General features: G+C 33.3%; 1 protein-coding gene across 1 annotated transcript in view; it reads right to left on the reverse strand.

The window, feature by feature from the left end:
* Window positions 1–19,183, reverse strand: part of CPNE8 (copine VIII) — a 214,551-nt gene that overhangs the window by 67,272 nt on the left and 128,096 nt on the right. The window contains exon 11 of the mRNA XM_008578132.1: window positions 1,238–1,313. Coding sequence (XP_008576354.1) covers window positions 1,238–1,313 — 76 coding nt within the window. The remainder of the gene's footprint in view (window positions 1–1,237; window positions 1,314–19,183) is intronic.

Here is a 19,183-nt window from a genome sequence, read left to right on the forward strand (position 1 = left end):
ATGTAGAGACTAGCAGTGGATGACCCCTAAGTACAAGGAGAACTGGTATGCATGTATAGTTTTTCCTCAGCCTTGAACTTAGGCAGGGAAAATAGGCACCTACATAATTACAACTGTCTTATATTACTTTTGTTGCCTGTTCACAGCCTTATTACTGTTTCTTTGAAAGACCCAGATAGTAGAGACTGATCTATTACTCCATCTCTGACTGAGAAGCTTTCTTGGGCTGAGTTTGGCCCCTCCGTAATAATTTCATAGTTCGCTGAGTGTGCCACTATATACGGAACATATCAAGCTACACTAAATATATTTTATATGTTTGGCTCTTCCATTAGACACTGAAATTTTTATTCATCTCTGTATCCCCAGGGCCTGACAAGGAGCACAGAACATAGAAGCTACTTAATAAATATTTTATTATAAATGAATGAATGAGCGAATGAATGGAATACAACTCCTTTAGCCCAGTAAGAAGGTGGTAGAAGGAGATTCCACTACTCTTAACTTAAAAGAGGACAATTTTAGTGTCAACCTGGCAGAGAAGAGTTACCATTATTGATTAAATACTAAAATATTCTTTTGCTATACACATATATTAAATTTAAAAATTATAGAGAATGCATAGATAATATAGCTCAAGAATTAACAGTGCTAAAACATACCATATGCTGAACATATGTCTATTGATTAACAGGCAAGATGGTTTAAGGTAAAAATAACAGCAGTGTGGTTATTTTTAATAATTTGGATTTCTTTAATGATCACACATTGCCTTGTCATTTCCTTCAGTCTCCACCTAAGCAACACTGAATATGCTCAGTCGTACAATGTAGACCACAGCTCATTTTATAGCACCATGTTGACACAACTAAAATGCATATTTTCCTTTTTTTTTTTTTCATTAGGAAGGGATTGTGGAGGAGGTTAGTAGGAAGGCAAAACATAAAAGCTGAAGCTTAAGGAAAAATGAAGTTGTATCCATATTAAACTTATTTAAAAAGAGAAAAAGTTTCATAGGCAAGAATTAAAAATCTCTCAACAGGTTTAAAAGACCACGCACTTAAAAATAAATAATATCATTTAATATAAAAACAAGTATGGTCAACAAATTTAAAGATTCTTATATATGTTGGTTCTTAGTTAACCTTTCGCAATTATCTTTTGCAAAATCCACACTTTTAAAGCATAAATTTACTTATTCCAGAGGAAAACAGTGGTAAAATAAAATGCCTCTTACCTCATATACGTTGAATTGTGATTGCCCTCTAGAAAGTTCCCTATAGCTTGTTGTAAATTCTCCAATGAAATCGTGACTAAAATTAGGGGATAAAAAGTATGTAGTGTCAGTTTTCATCATTTGTCAATTATACTTTAGTGAGTTTTAGAAACGTATAGTTTAATTATGATGAAAAATGCTTGATATTATAAACAAAACTTAATAAGATATTTTAATAAGATAATTATGCTGATACATAATTTCATTGTTCTTTAACCTAAAATTATGTATATTCAATAATTATTTTATTAATATTCAAATATATAATTTATCCTGAAAACATTAATATTTCAAACAGGTCTATTAGCTTTAATAACTCACATCTAGAAACATTACATAATCTATGTTATCCAAATGATTAGTTATTTATTAGGATGAAAATTGTAGAAACTCAGAAATGTATTATCCATGTCAATAATTAAAAATATAATATACAAAAATTATCAAACTTTCCAATGTCCAAGTTGTCCTAGTATACTATTTTTGAAAGTATCTATTATCCATGTTAGCATGTTAGCATGGATAATAGTTACCAAACCTCTTTTTCAATAATAATAGTTAATAAGTAATTTGCTAATACCCACACAGTAATTCTGAATTTCTTCACCTTAGAGCAATCATCACTGCTTCCTCAGATACCTTCTCAGTTTAAGTGACAGGGGTAAAGACTAATTATACATTTATTAGGTCTCACTATAAAACCTTACCAATGTGATTACTGAGATTGACTTATAGAACTACAAAAAATATGTTAAGCATTCAGCAGTTTAAAGGGGACTTGTATTCTACTCCTTTGAGTTAATTTAATTGCCAACACTGAGTTGAGCACACACTGCTGAGAAATAAATGCAAAATGTATTTCTCATTTGGTGCAATGGTGAAATGCAGTGTTTCAGAGGAAGGAGATACAGATTGTAGGAGCTAAAGTAGTATTAAAACATAAGGGATGTCACAGCAGCTACTTGTATCATAGAATTTAAGCTTGGCCCATTTGTTTTTCAAATGCAAGCTGTTCACTGACATAAAAATGGATATGCCCCTAAACCCTCATCTGGTTTAATGTTTAGCTACAAATCACTTAAAATCCATGAATTTTCCATGGACCCGATGACCAATAACAAGCAACAAACAAGTTGTGTTTAAATAGTCAAAATAATGATTTCTAAAGATGAGGTTGGGAAGAAAAAAAAAGAAACTAGCTGCCACTAGTTTTAGTAGAGAGATTATGCAGTAAGAAATGTTTTTTAAAAAAAATATTTGAGATACACCTCATTTAGATACACAGCCTCCCCTTACTCTCTTATCTAAAAGATCTTGTACGTACATCACACTATTTTATATGGGATATTCCTCTTTATACCAGTATCACACTGACCTCTTCTAGATTTAACTTTTAGGAGCAGATTTAGACACAAGAAAATGGTAAAAAAAAAAAAATTGAAGACTATGATATACTGTATTTGTATTTGTGTTTATGAATGCAAACCCTTAGAACTCACTCTTTCAAGTTACACAGGGAAAATTACAAAGCAGTAATTTAGTGTTACACAGTACTTTAGTATTAGTACAGTTCTTATAAAATTTGTCACATGGGTTTCATCAGGATAAATGAAGTGTTTTTTGACCTTCGGAAGTGCAAGTTCAGACCCATTTCATCTTTCACTTCAATCTTGAGACTCCAAGTTATAGAGATTCTGCTTATAATCCATCCTCCTCCATTGCTATGCAAGTTTCAGTTATCTAAGTAATAACCACTGAGATAAAAGGTTCTATCAGAATACCTCAAACACAGCACTTTGATATTGATAGGTGTGGACAATCCTCGTGTAGCCAGGACTGACCACAGCAGTGGTCAGAACCTAATATAGAGGTCTTAAAAATGCCTGAATCATTTAAGCCCTTGGAGTTTTCTGATTGTGTTCAACTGTTCAGTTAATTATTTAAATCCAATGTTCAGCTCTTAATTAACAATAAATTCCTTCCACTCAACACTTACCAAATGCTTGGAAGACAGAAGCAATATTTACTGGTCTCAGGTAGATGAATTACTCAATCAAGTCTCAAGGACATGTAACACATCCAACTGGATAAAGCCAGTCTGACAGAGGGGCAAATCAGGACCCCACTGTACTGGTCAGGTTTACCAAACTGCACATCAACGGGTCCATGTCTATGTCACTGTGGAACTTTCTAAGAAGCAGTTCTTTGATATTTGGTTTTGTTTTGTTATTGTTTATTTTGTCACTCTCGGCAGAACTGAGTAAAGAACAAGAGGGTACAACTTCTTTGGTCTCAGTGCCAGTAATCTGTGCTTTTGTCCTGCTGACTTGTGTTTCTTATTCTGAAAGGACCATTTTTCTCATTAAATGTAGAGACTTTTCACCCCTGCATTAGTCATTAGAGAGCTTAGAGCCAAATTTGTGGCCCATCTCTCTCAAGATATATCTTCATAATGTGCTCTCCTCTGCAGACTTTTTGGATTTCTCACCCCTATCACCTCTTTGCTTCAATTTCCTGACACAGGTTAGCTTACAAACATGTAACTTGTATCTCTATAAGTTGCCTTGGATCCTTTTCAGGATAAGATAAGGCAATAAATGAAACAATGAATAAAATACTTTCCCCCGCCTATTCTGAATCTTGCTCAGATGATTATTTTGAACAAAACACTGAATTTGCATGTCGTATAAATGCAATGTTATCTTTGTGTTGCAGAGGAGAAAGTGTATTAAGTGAGTCACAAATTGTATTTCAGCTTCCAAGACATTTCTATGAGACAAAGAAAACATATCATATCCCAGTTGACATCCAGAGAAATGGATGATCAAGAAGTGAGAATTTGCCAAAGGTCAGAAACATGAGGCAGTAAACAGAGGTAACAATAAAATAGCCAAGCCTAGATATAAAGTACTTTGTCTGAAAAATAAATCTGAAGAATCTAGCTGGATAAGTGGATAGATTCTCAGGTCAATTTTGTTATAGATCTCTTTGAATACATGAATATTTTTATAATTTTCCTTCTTTGTAACCTGTCTACCTCAAATACTGTATCTTAAATCATAGATAAGTACTTTAAAGAGAATACTAAAGGTGGCTTTCACTGATTTATTCTCATAATTATCTTTTTCCTTATCATCAACTATTCCTAGATTCTACTAAGATTAAAAGAAAATTTAATTTGCTTTCATATTTTTATCTGTTCATGATATTCCAAACTGCATTTCTGAAATAATTCTCACTATATGGAGAAACATAATGGTAAGTACTTTGATAATGGTAAGTACTTGGTCACAACTAATAATTTCCTTGTGATTTAATACCATTTTGCTATTTCCTATTAATTATAACTAAAATAATTATTCTGTGTTATAAGTTCCAAGCTCTCCAGCTGCATTTACAAAATAAAGTTTACTCCATGCCATTTATCTGGTTTGTGACTATTTACATCTTCATTTTTTCATACTTTTTATAATGTATATGTGTAATTTAAAGTCTGAGGGAATAAAGAAATGTTTAGAGCAAATTGATTACTACTATAGCTATTAATTTGGCTCTAGAAAGCTATGTTTGAGTAAATTGGTTAAATTATTGAATAAAATATGTATATTACAAACATTTCTACGCTCCATTAATAGTGGGAAAATGGCATTCTGCATAGTCACATTTATACCTGAAATCCCTAGGACAGTCCCTAAATACAAACTGGACCATCCTCCCCGACTTTTGGCCTCTTCTTCCTCTGCCCCACTTATCTTTTACTCTATAGCCTAGTCATTATCCCCTCCAAGAAGGCTCTCCTGCTTCATTCCCTTTCTCTTTGTTCCCCAAAAACCCCAATATCTCTCTATATCACACTTCCTATATTGCATTATACATGTCTGTTTACATATCTCCCCTCTTAGCCTATATCATACTTGAATGTAAGAAAGGTGATAAATTCATCCCAGTATTCCCAGCATCAACCTCAGTGCCCAGCACACTGGTGGGCATTGTTGAATGTTATAAAAATGCTCAGGTTAATATGATAGTAATGCTGTGATCTTACCTCACTTATAATATTAACAATTTTGCCTCACATCAATTATATTCAGCCCAAAAGAATGGCACAAGTGTCAATCATATTAACTCTCTATCCCCTTGAAACAACTCTGAGAGTACCAGACAACCATTATTCTCCAATGCAAATGTACACACATAATTACACCAAAGGCATAGGAAAAAAGAGTCAGGGAATATTGCCTCCTGTTGGCACTTCTGATGATTTTCTTGAAAGTCACCTTGCCTTGGGTATGGTAGATAATGCTTATTTTCCTGACTATTTAACAATTTTCTTGCACATAATGTGAAGAAATGGCAAATGCATACTGAATCCATCTCATCCCTTTCTCTACCACCCTATGGTCCTGAGTTACTCAGTCAACTTCAGGGTCCTTGTGTCTTCATCTACAAACTGGAGGCAATGCCTACTTTCTATTTCAAAAATAAATCCAGAGAATTTATTTGATTCTTTCTATGAATGGTGTTTAATTTCTTTAAAAAGAAACTACTAGAATACATTTTAATTGTTAAGAATGTAATTCCAGACACCTATATCTATGTAGTCAATAAGAAGCTTTATTCAAAATAATTTATAAATTGGCTTATAAGTTGGTATATGCTGTATCATATTTTGGAGTGACACACACGTGGCTTGTATATTTTTGTGCAAGAATGCTTAATTCATGTGACATATCTGTTTTTTGGAGTATCGCAATGTGATATGCTTCAGGTATGATTGAAAAATATCTCAAATGAGGAATTGTAAACAAATTTCATATGAAAGATCATTTCTCTAATTTGGATGTTGAAAAGATTTCTGCACAAAAATTGGCAGGATCTTACCTTGGGGAACAACAGTTTCAGTTATAATTGTCCCCTCCATCTCTACCTCAGTGTATTGATTTCCCATTTTTCCCTGTTTTGCCTAATCTCTGTCAGTCCTAGCAAGCATAGAGAGATTTTTGAAAATAGCAAATAGCAAGAGTTTAAAAATGGAGCAGTCACAGAAATGGCAGGCCCTTTTAAATGAAGTATAGTTATGGTGACCCTAATTAATGCATAGGTTGCAGACATTTTTACTGTTTAAAACTGTATTTGTGGGAGGAAGGCAGCACTGTTTTTCCAGAGGTGCATGGAACCAAGTCATTAATTCCATGATTAGAAGTAAAATGCACCATTGGATTGATTTGTGGTTTCCCACAATCATCACAAAAAGTTATCTTCATAGGTCCAGAAAACAATATAACAGCTGTCCCTGATTTTGCTAATTTCCTTTGCTTTTCTCCTAGTATGAGCCTTTGACTTTGACACACTTTTCAGCATCTAAGAATATTTCTACAAGATAACATCAACCTTCACTGACTCTTAAAGAAAGTAGTTATTTTAAAATATCAACAAAATCAAGACCTTTTCTTCCTTGTAACTTCCTCAAATCCTGACGAAGAATCCAGTTTCCTAAAAAAGTCTAGAAATATGATCTTTAAATATTCCTAGAATATAAGCTGGTCTATGTCTAAATGTACAAAACTAGCATGATTCTTAATTAACTGCTCCAGTAAATAGATTATCAGCACATTCTGACAAAAAGTAATTTTTTTCTTCACAAAGTCCAAGTTTATTTTTTTACTAGCAGAAATTATTAAGTATAAGCTTATTAAGAATGAATGCATTCAATGTAGAAGTGATCATTTATCTCTGGCTTTGTTGAAATTGTAAATAATTTCAAGAGGTTTACATTTTCTTTGCTCCCTCTGTAGATCACAATAGTACTTCTGGGCCTCCAAGAGAGAAGTAGACAGATTTAATCACTCTCATATATTAAGAATTCAGCAGGAGAACTAGGCTAATTTTTCAGTCTTATCCACACACACATTTATACAACACAAAATCCCCAGCCTGAAGTAGCAAAAGTTGGCAAGTTGCACACTACAGTCCTCTGCTACCTAAGGGCAGGGTCTTTTCAATGCCAAACAGTCCCTTCATGGCCTCTGGCGTTTCCTCTCCACTATGTATGTTGGGACACCACTTCCCATAGTTGTGCCAGAGTTGCCAACAGACACCGTAAGTGTTCTAGCTCCCTCGCCATCCTTGCTGTGGAGCCGGCTACCACTTTCCATGCTCTCTGGCCACCGGTCTCCATTATCTTCTTGACAGACTGAGGGACTCCAAAAGGGACAACAGGGATCAACTGCAAAGGGGAAGTCACAAAGAGCAGGGGATTAAAGTAAATTTGCTATTTAAATTCTTACAAACCTATGGAGAAAAATGAATTTTGGAGAGTATCCTTTGATCAGTGTCAAGGTTTTACATTGAATAGACTTACAAGCCCCAAAATACTATGGCTACTCAGCATGAAGTTATGTGAATTGTTGCTGTTGTTATTTTCAATCAATATGCAGAGACAATTTAGATAATTCGAGTCCCAAAAGCAGTTATCTCCCCATTACCACCAAATTGCCTGGAATATTTATCTTAAATAAATCAAGTAATTCACAAATATTAATTTTATTTTGTGCGTAAACATGGCATTGTTAGCCAAAAATGTACATGTTATAAATTTCTAAAAATCATCCCAATTTGGTGAAACTTCATATTTAGAGCTGACAGAGTGTACAGTAATCCTTAACATATACTTCATTTAGCAGCTCGGACCTTTCAGATTTGAAAGAATTTTCAGCCAATGGGGAATTATGTACATATTTTTAAATTAACATAAAAGTAATAACTAGTTATTACCATTCAAGATTTGTAAGGTTTTCTTTAAATTCTTACATCATTACTCTTTTCACCTCTCAAAATGAAAATTTCTTTCTTAAACTACTTAGGGGGAAACAAACTTCTTAGATATTTTGGGAGGCTTAAATAATTCATTATGTGGTTTTGAGGGGTGATACTTTCATGAAAATGGTTTAAACAACATAAATATTCTGAAAGTATTAAAACATGGAAATAGTATAGCTCATCTCATAAGATATTTTTTTGTTAGGAATTTGAATAAATAATATTTTTTAAACCAAATGAGGCTCCAGCAAACTATGAAGCAGTATATCAGAATTACTGAATTCCCCAGAGATGGAAAGCTAAGACATTAAACCTAAGAATTAAAAATACTGAATGAGCTGGTGTTCAAGTTGCTTAGATGTGATAGTATCTATATGTGTAAACTCTTTCTTTTCAATAATAAGCATAGTAGGAAACTTGTCCTTAAAACACATTATAAAAATCTGTGAATTTTCTCATCGAAATGAAAGAAATATCCATGTAACCCAATATAAATAATGTCTGACTATTGATTGTACCTTTGAGTTCCACTGACTTTGGGTTATTCATTAGGCTTGCTAGTAAATATTTTCACTGCTCAAAACCATAAAACATATTTTCCAATTCACTTAAAAAAAAAGTTGAGATAATTAACTAGGGAATACCAAAAATTTGTTTTGGGTTCTTTGAAGAAAGGTATTATTTGAGAAAATGGTCACAAATGCAGCCTTAATTTCAATATATGCATGTTAAAATTATTTTTAGATATTAAATTATAAATTCTCAAAATACAAGCGTACTTCAAAAAGTTCATGGAAAAATTCATATTATCTTTTAATTCCATTTTTTCATAAACTTTTTGAAGTAACCCTGTACATGTATTCTAATGGCTTCATCCATTTAGACGGTGCTTTAATACAATCAGAATTAGTATGTGCTCTAAAGTAGATATAAAAGAAATGCAAAACTCTTTCTACATATTTAATATCTTATTCTATATCTTTGAGAAACATAATGCTAAGGAATGTTTAGATAATAATGACTTCAAAGAGGCATTGTGAATTTACGAAGACAAATATAAAGTACTTTTCTATAGATCTAAACAAAAAATCCAATTGTGAATTCACTTTAAAAACATAAACCATAGGAAAAATGGCACATTGGAAGTTTTTCCTCTTGTTTTCTATGTTTATTTTTTTCCATGTATGACAACACAAATGTCAGTCCAAAAACTGTAAGTTAACAAGTTTACATCTCTATCCTAGAGTTATAATCATAGAATAACAGTAGCAAACCCAGCAACACAAGTAGCACAGTCTAGGAATACTCATTCTTTCATGTTTATAATGTTTTATTTCAAGTGTGTATCAATATAGAAATTTATAATATTCGGGTTTCTGAAGGAAAAGGTTGAATAATTCTGCAATACTACTTAGCATAACATACACAACGGTAATTAATAATGCCATTTCTATTTAACTAAATATATAATATACCTGAAAATCCCAAACACCTGATTATTTTGCCATCCTTAAAGAACATTATATTATAAATATTAATCACAAAAGAAATTATGATTCCATAAAATACCTCTAGGCCTTGTAAGACCTTATTTATTAGTCGGAAAGCAGTTACTGAGTACTTCCTCTAACTGAACTTTAATGCCAAATGATTATATTAAACCTATTTAAATATACATATGGGACAGATTTTTAAAAATGCAAGAAAATGTCTTATTCCCTCAGATGTTCTTTGATGATGTTAAATTCAGAGAAATGCCAAAAATGTATATTTTATGAGATGTTGGCTTAATAATAAAATGCTATAATTTTTAGTAGATGGCTTCCATTGTTAATGATGTGAATAATTGGGGCAATTATTTAGTTAATTCAAACATACAGTTACCTGTTTATTTCAAGTAAAAGTATTTAAAGGCTTTATTTTCCCTACTAACTTCATGTGTTGACACAAATTAAAAATAATGAGTATCCAAAACAGTGCCCACACTCAGGCTAGAACTACAAATATCATAGTTGAACTCCGGAGCTTAAATTTCAAAAATAGAGTAAAAATGCTTGATGGATGAGAGCAGCAAATCAAACTAGAGGACAGAAAATATCATTTAGGGAGTTCAGTTCTTGCTCATACCAGAGAGGCCTATGTCTTTCACCCAGTCAAAAAAATTTAAAAATAAATAAATAAAGACAGCACTGAAATACAAGTATATTTGAATATTTACCAAAGCTGAATTTTCACTGGTAGTAACAATATTCTATGTGTCTTAGTTATTGCCCAGATGAACAACTCTAAAAGTTTCTTTTGCCAGCATGATGTGACTATAACATAATAAATGGCTAAGACACATTTTTGCTATGTTTTAATTCTCTCAGATCATGGCTACTATAGTCAGTGTCCACTGCAAAAGGTCAAGAACTCGTGTTTCAAAGGAAAGATTCTGGACTTCTGAATATCATGTTCTGTTTTTCTTCACTGCGAAGGAAAGGATGATGACAGATAAAAGCAGTGCTTAGGACAGTTATGACAATAGAAAAAGCAGTTAAAATCCAATGACTACTTAAGTTGTGTGAAATAGACAAATCATTTCCACATTCTGGGACTTAATTTTCATATGTATCAAAGGAAAAGAAGAATAACAATATTAACCATTAGAATTTTTGTGAGAATTTAGAAGAAATATGTAAAACTCCCTAGAATATCAAATTAAATTTAAAACTTTTGTAATGAATGACTATGAACTTGGGTTAACAAGCTGCTCTACAAGATGAATGTATACAAGAAAAAGAGTACAACACAATAGTATCTTTCTCCTTCTATAAAGTTTCAATGCCATATTAAAATTATTACAAAACAAGGGAATTTGGCAAATTCATGTCTGTCATGAGCTTCTAACTTAATAAATTTCTACTGTGTTTTTTCCAGGACATAGTTGTTGCTATGCTTGTTTTACGTGTATTTGGAACACTAATAGGTGATTGGTAAACAATACACAGCTATATAACACATGTTGATAACACAAAAGCTCAAATTATCTTGGTGTTTTTGAATCACAAAGAAAATAGTGGGTGACCGTCTCATACCAATAATCATCCTATCATGTAAAGGACAACCATCATTACTACCAGAAAGTCTTCATTACTCATATCCAGAAGTTTCAATTAACTGGTAAGACCTTTATGGCCAACTCTGCAGAAGTTTCTCCCAAAATTCTCATTGAGCAATCACATATATTTTTATTGTTTCAAACAGATCTATTAAGTAGAAAATTATCCAATTTATACCTTTAATTTAACTCCCGCTTCTCTCCATTTCCCTAATCTCATATTTCTAATAGCCTTATACACATCTCCATGGTGCTATATAATTTTAAAAAGAGACATGGAGGGGTGGGAAAGAGAAAAGGTGACAGAGTGAATGGTAAAGTCTTTAGAAAGGCAGTCTTGAAAGACATAAAGAGAACAGGGGTAAAACCTAGCCAGACCTTAGAAACATCTCTGTATGTTAGGAGGAGTGAGCAGAGTCCTACGTAAGAAGGCACAATATAATCAGATTGGTATAATTTGAAATGTTTTCATTTTTCTGGCATGAGATAATCACAAATTTTAGTAATATATGGGTTACAACCATCCATGAGATTTACATTTGGGAGTCTTCTCATCGAAATTAAGCAAAAGATAATATTAAAAATTCACCAATTCAAAACCTAAGTCCATCATATCCACCTTTATCCCCCAAAACTGACAAGTTACCAGCTGCTTATTTCCTTACATTCATCAACAAAGCACATTCTTCTGTCAATTACATTCAGAATCTGAGAATTGTGTTTCACTTCAGTCATCAGATAAAACCATTTAACTGCTATAAACCCATAGATTCCATCTCTTTAACAGTGGCCCTAGTATCCAGCTTCATTTGATTTGGATAAATGAAAAGCTCACAAATGTGAAATCTGAAAGTTCCACATTCTGGAGCCATCATCTAGGTAAGCTTGGGCAGGAAACTTAACCTCAATTCACTTATCAACAAAATTAAAATTAGATAAGTTATAAATTCCTATCAGGATGTTTGCAATGATCAAATTACAAAGCATGTGAAAAAGCACTTTGTAAACTGTAAAGCATTATACATTTTCAAAGTGTAGTTTAGTTTTCATTCCTGGCAATGGTTTTGTTATTATTTTTATTGCCTTTGCTACAACCTAATACATGTTTCCCTTACTATCCCAATAAATTCGATGACCTCCCACCTAGTCGTTGCACTTCTGTCTCTCACTGATCCCAATTTATTCTGCAGATATTTTCCCATAGTTCTGATCAAGCCAAAATGTCCCTGGATCAGGGTCAAACTCTCTCAAAGATTCCAAAGTTCCAATGGGATTCAATACTTAATATCCAGTCTATCATTAGAGGCCTTTCACCATATGCTCTTGATCTACCTTTTAATGTCTGAATTTCTCACTAACTCACTCTAATACATTATAACCTTCAAAAAGAACCACATGGCCTAAACAGAAGCCTCTACCCACTAGGTTCACAATATCCCTCCTTTTATAATTCCTACTCTCCTTTCAGATGAATCACGTATGATACTTTATCATGAACACATCTGGAATAATTCCACCCAGATGAGAAATTATCCTTTTTTGAAATTCAGTATCATATTATAACCCTCCCAGGGAACATCCATGCTCTGCCTAGTGTTTTGTTTCTGGAGTTTTCCCATACACTCTGCAGGAGCATACACTGCTTTAATCCATGAGCTGTGTGTCAATCATTTTTCAATTTCCCTGCAGTAACTGGTATAGTCACCTGCATGTGATAGATGTTCAAAAAATATTTGTTCAGTTTAATTGCATAGATCTTCTGTTCCTAATCTCAGAAGATAGTTTCACCAGGTGAGGTTTTTTATTCTCCTGTTCCAGAGTGAGTTTCTAACAATGGTTCTCAACCCAAATCTGAGACAGACTGACCTGGGGAGATTTTTCAAACATTCACATTTAGATTATATCGTGAACATACTGAAACAGTTTCTGGGAGAGGTGGTATTTTGAGAAAAGCTCTCCAGGTGATTCTCATGCACACCTCTACTTGAAACCACTGCTGTAAATGGCCCACAATATAAATTTCTGGCAATCAGTAAGATAATTTCAACACATTTTGTTCTTGATTACAGAAAGAGGTTAAGGTTTTCTGTTTCATAGGATAGAGATGTCATTTAAGGTCATTACAGAGCTATGCAAAATATTCTTCAATGTAAGCAAAGGGAAAACTCTTTTGAACATGGATCAAAAACCTTCTGGGATGCAGACAATAAGATTACCTGAAGTCACAAATATGTTCATCAATGAAACATTTTATCCAGTAACTTAGTGGTCAAAAAGATTACCATGAATAGGAGAAGGAGGTCAGGCTTTGTCTTTTCTTCCACTGGAAACTTTAATACATTTCTCATGAATATTATAGTATAAATAAGCTATATTATTTCAGACTAATTTTTACAAAGTTAAAAAGTGTAAAGTCAAAGAACACTATAAGATAATAACAAAAATGACCAAAACAATGCTGAGGAATTTCAGAATTGAATGACTGAATATCTTTTTGACACAAATGTGAGTCTCTCAATCTGGTAATGAGAACTTTGCCTTCTCTCATCAGGAGACTGTTCTTTGACTGAAAGCACCGTTATAAGAAATCATTCTTGAATGGTTTAAATATAACAGAAACAGAAAGATTTTCATTTTAAGGACAAAAATTAAGAACACCTGGAGATGCTAACAGGAACTTGAATCAAAATCATCAGCAGTAAGGCAAGTATTATACCAATTTGTATAAAGAATAAGGTGCAATTAAATGTTTCCCCTTCGTTATTGCTCAACTTTAAAACAAGAACTAGACTTGTATATACAGAAAACAGAAATTGAATTTACATAAGATTTAGGTGTTTTGTCTTATGGACTAATAGAAGTGCAACATTTATTAATTAAATAAATGAGAAAAAAATAGGTACGATTTCTATAAAAATAAATTGGAAACTTGAGACAAATGGGTGGCCACAAGCCTTTTTAACTATTGCCACTAGATTCACACCTAACTTCAAGCCTTTATCCTTGGAATACAGAATTGCACTCATCTGATTATCTTATGCTTTTCAGAACCAACCAGATTTTCTGAATTTATTTTTAAGGAAATAACAGATCCTGATTCAGTAATGACACCACATGCTCTACTAACTGTTAATCAAACTACTATTACTAATATGTGTAACTATGGCCAAAGACTTTCTAGATAGAATCTTTTGTAATGGTGTTACTTATTCTGCATTGCGTATTGCTCTTTCCCAGAGTTTGTAAATTCTCTGCTTGCTTATTTAATTATCTACTTCTCAATCCCACCAGCAAAGAAATATGAATTGTGTATTCAAATTGAATACAAATTGAGCTCTCTAGCAACATTATGGAATTGGAGAGTTGGTGTGTCAAACTAGCTAATTTACAATATTGATCTGTCTAGACATTAGGTCAACACTTTCTTTTCTTAATATATTTTAAGAACTCATGATAAAATTTTTGAGAATAAAGAAATGCATTTAGAAAAGGAAGCAAAAAGTGCATTTCATCGCACCATCCAGAGATAATCTTTCTGACGGTTGGTGTATCTTTTCTATTTGCATATTTGAAGAAAATATTACAAATACAGTGTGTAAAGCTGCCCTGTCCAATATGGTAGATATTAGCTACATACAGCCATTGAGTACTACCTGAAATGTGTCTACCATGAATTAAATTTTGCTAAAAGTATGTAGAATAAATACTGTATTGCAAAGGCTCAGTATTCAAATACACAGAAATTAAACAGCATGCTTCTGAAAGATCAATAGGTCAAAGAAGAAATAAAGTAGAAAATAAAAAAATTCCTTGAAGCAAGTGAAAATACAAGCACAACTTATGAAAACCTATAGGATACGACAAAAGCAGCACTAAGAGGAAAATTTATTGCAATAAATTCTTGCATTAAAAGGATAGAAAGACTTCAAATAAACAACCTAACATTATCCTCAAAGAACTAGAAAAGCAAGAACAATCCAATCCCAAAATTAGTAGATGGAAATAAATAATTTAGATCGGGGCAGAACTAAATGCAATAGAGAGCAAAAAAAATGATACAAATGATCAATGAAACAAAAAGTTGTTTTTTTGAGAAGATAAACAATATAGACAAACCAGTAACTAGACTACCTAAAAAAAGATGAGAGAAGACCCAAATAACAAAAATCAAAAATGAAAAAGGAGACATCACAACTGATACAACAGATATAAAAGAATCATTAGAGGCTATTACAAACAACTATATGTCAACACATTTGAAAATCTAGAGGAAGTGGATAAATTTCTGGACACATGCAAACTACCAAGTCTAAACCAAGAAGAAATAGAAAACCTGAACAGACCAAAAACAAGCAACTAGATTGAAGCAGTAACCAGCAGACTTCCAACAAACAAAAGCCTAGGACCAGATGGCTTCACTGCTGAATTCTACCAAACCTTTAAATAAAAATCAACACCAATCCTTTTCAAACTATTCCAAAAAACTGAAACAGAGGCCATTCTCCCAAACTTAGTCTATGAGGCCAGCATCACCCTGATACCAAAACCAGACAAAAAGATACAAAAAGCAAAGAAAACTACAGGCCAATATCCTTGATGAACACAGATGCAAAAATTCTCAACAAAATATTAGCAAACAATACAACAGCACATCAAAAAGATTATACCATTATATACCTCCAAGTGGGATACATTCCAGGGATGTAAAGATGGTTCAATATATACAAATCAATAAATGTGATACACCACATCAACAAAATCAAGGACAAAAACCATATGATTAAATGCAGAAAAGCATTTGACAAAATTCAACATCTCTTCATGATAAAGAGTCAACAAATTAGGTATAGAAAGAAAGTATCTCAACACAAAAAAAGCCAAGTATGACAAACCGACCAGCAACATCATCCTGAGTGGGGAAAAGCTTAAAACTTTTCCTTTAAGAAGAGGGACAAGACAAAGATGCCCACTCTCACCACTCCTATTTAATATAGTTTTGGAAGTGCTAGCCACAGCAATGAGAAAAGAGAAAGGAATAAAGGTCATCCAAATTGGAAAAGACAAAGTGAAATTTTCCCTGTTTGCAGATGACATTATCCTATATAAAGAAAAAGCTAAGAAATCTACCCAAAAAACTCCTTGAGCTGATAAATGAATTCGGCAAAGCTGCAGGATACAAAATCAATACACAAAAATTAGTAGCATTTTATACACCAACAATGAACTAGCAGAAAGAGAAATGAAGAGAGCAAGCCCATTTATAATAGCTGCCAAAAGAATAAAATACATAGGAACAGATTTAACCACAGAGGTGAAAGATCTCTACAATAAGAACTACAAAAACTGCTGAAAGGAATTAAGGAGGACACAAAAAGATGGAAAGACATCCCATGATCATGGATTGGAAGAATTAACATTGTGAAAATGTCCATACTACCCAAAGTGATCTACAGATTCAATGCAATCCCCATCAAAATACCAATGATGTTCTTCACAGAAACAGAAAAAACAATCCTAACATTCATATGGAACAACAAAAGACCCCAAATAGCCAAATCAACCCTGAGCAAAAAAAATAAAGCCAGAGGCATTGTACTACCTGACTTCAAACTATACTACAAAGCTGTAGTAACCAAAACAGCATGGTACTGGCATAAAAGCAGTCAGTCAGACCAATGGAACAGAATAGAGAATCCAGAAATTAACCCACATACTTATAGCCAACTAATCTTTGACAGAGGAACCAAGAGCATACCTGGGAAAAGGACAGCCTCTTCAGCAAATGGTGCTAGGAAAACTGGACATCTGTGTATAGAAGACTGAAAGTAGACCCATACATCTTGCCATATACCAAAACCAACTCAAAATGAATTAAAGACTTAAATATAAGGCCTGAAGCTACAAACCTCCTAGAAGAAAACAAAGGGGAAACACTTTACAATGTAGGACGGGACCAAGACTTTAGAAATAAGACCTCAAAAGCATAAGCAACAAAAGAAAACATAAATAAATGGAATTATATCAAACCAAAATGCTTCTGCACAGCAAAAAAAAAAAAAATTACAGAGTGAAAAGACAACCTACAAAATAGAAGAAAACACTTGAAAATTATACATCCAACAAAGGATTAATATCAAGAATATACAAGGAACTAAAACAACTGTAAAAAACTCAAATAATCTACTTTAAATGGGCAAAGGAGGTAAGCAGACATTTCTCAAAAGCAAATGGCCAACAAGTATGTGAAAAAATGCTGAACAACACTAATCCTCAGGGAAATGCAAATCAAAAACCATGTTGAGATATCATCTCATCCCAATTAGACTGGCTATTATCAGAAAGACAGAGAATAACAAATGCTGGCAAGGATGTGGATAAAGGGGAACTCTTATACGCTGTTGATAGAGCTCTAAATTAGCACAGCCATATGGAAAACAGTATGGAGGTTCCTCAAACAACTGCAGACAGAACTGCCGATCCAGCAATCCCACTACTGCAGATATACCCAAAGGAATGGAAATCATCATGTTGAAGTGACACCTGCACTCCCATGTTTTTCACAGCTCTATTTACAATACCCAAGATATGGGACCAACAAAAATGTCTGTTGATGGATAACTGGATAAGGAAAATGTGGTATATATACATAATAGAATACTATTCAGCCATAGCAAGAATGAAATTCTGCCATTCACAGTAGCATCATGGATGAGGTTGTAGAAATTACGTTAAGTGAAATAAGCCAGACACAGGAAAAGAAATACTGCATGTCCTCATTCACAAGTGGGAGCTAATTAATTAATTAATTAAATGAAGGAGAGAAATGAAGAAACAAAGAAAGAAAGAACAGAAGAGAAGGATTACAATGATATATTGAACTTTAGGAAGGAGAAAACAGAACTGTGGTTACTGGAGGTGGTAAAGGGGGAGAGGGAAGGGTGTTAGCAAGAAATTGGTTAATAGACACACAAAAAATTATGCTTTGTTATGATGAACATGCTAAATTATCCTGATTTGATCTTCACACATTGCACACAAGTATTGATATTCAACTTTGTACTGCACAAATATGTGTAATCAATTATGCATCAATAAAAATGAATTAAACATCTCATTAATAACTTTGATATTAAACATGTTTAAATAATAGTACTTCAGATATATCAATTTAAGTCAAATATTATATTTAAATTAATTTCATCTGATTATATTTACATTTTTTAATGTGGCTACAGTACTGGTAATAAAGTATTCTGAATTTTTCACCTGGCATTTTATTAAAAGTGTATCCGCAAATAATTAAGCATTCCTAGAAAGCAATGTGACTAATAGGTACAGAACATTCCTCTTACAAATGTTCCATAATTTAGCTTGGACATGTTGTTCTATCATAAATAACTGAGTTGGTCATTTTTTGCATAAGCCATTTTAAAAAAAAATTTTTTATTGAATCACAACTGATTATACATGATTTTGGGGTTCAACATTGAGATATGTTGATCAAATCAATATGACCAGCATATATATTGTTACAAATCGCACTTATTCTTTATGCCCCTTGTCCAATCTCTGCCGATCCCCCTCCTGACTCTCCCCTCTAATTAGTGTAATTAGTGTAGATTTCTTCTCTCCTTCTGAAAGAATAGTGGTTACTCTGTTGATTTGTTGCCTAGATGATCTGTCCAATGCTGAGAGGTGTGATCAGGTCCCCCAATATTATCATAGAGCAGCTGCTTCCTCTGTCACTCTGGAATTGGCTTTGTGGAGAGAGACATCCTCTTCTTTATCTCTGCTGGTGATTCTCCTTGTGTCGATGCACTCCAGTGGCTGGCAGACCATCTGTGTGGTGGTTGTGGTATCTAGCCACTTTTGTGGCAGCCATGGTTATTGTGGTGACTGTGGTGGACCACACAGTTGGAGGTGATGTTTTTGGCAAACTCCTTGGTGCTGGCAGTGTGCCTGGTTGTGGGAGGGGAGTCCAGTCCCCG

This window comes from Galeopterus variegatus, unplaced genomic scaffold, assembly GCF_000696425.1.
Source record: "Galeopterus variegatus unplaced genomic scaffold, G_variegatus-3.0.2 Scaffold1635, whole genome shotgun sequence".
Taxonomy (NCBI): Eukaryota; Metazoa; Chordata; class Mammalia; order Dermoptera; family Cynocephalidae; genus Galeopterus; species Galeopterus variegatus.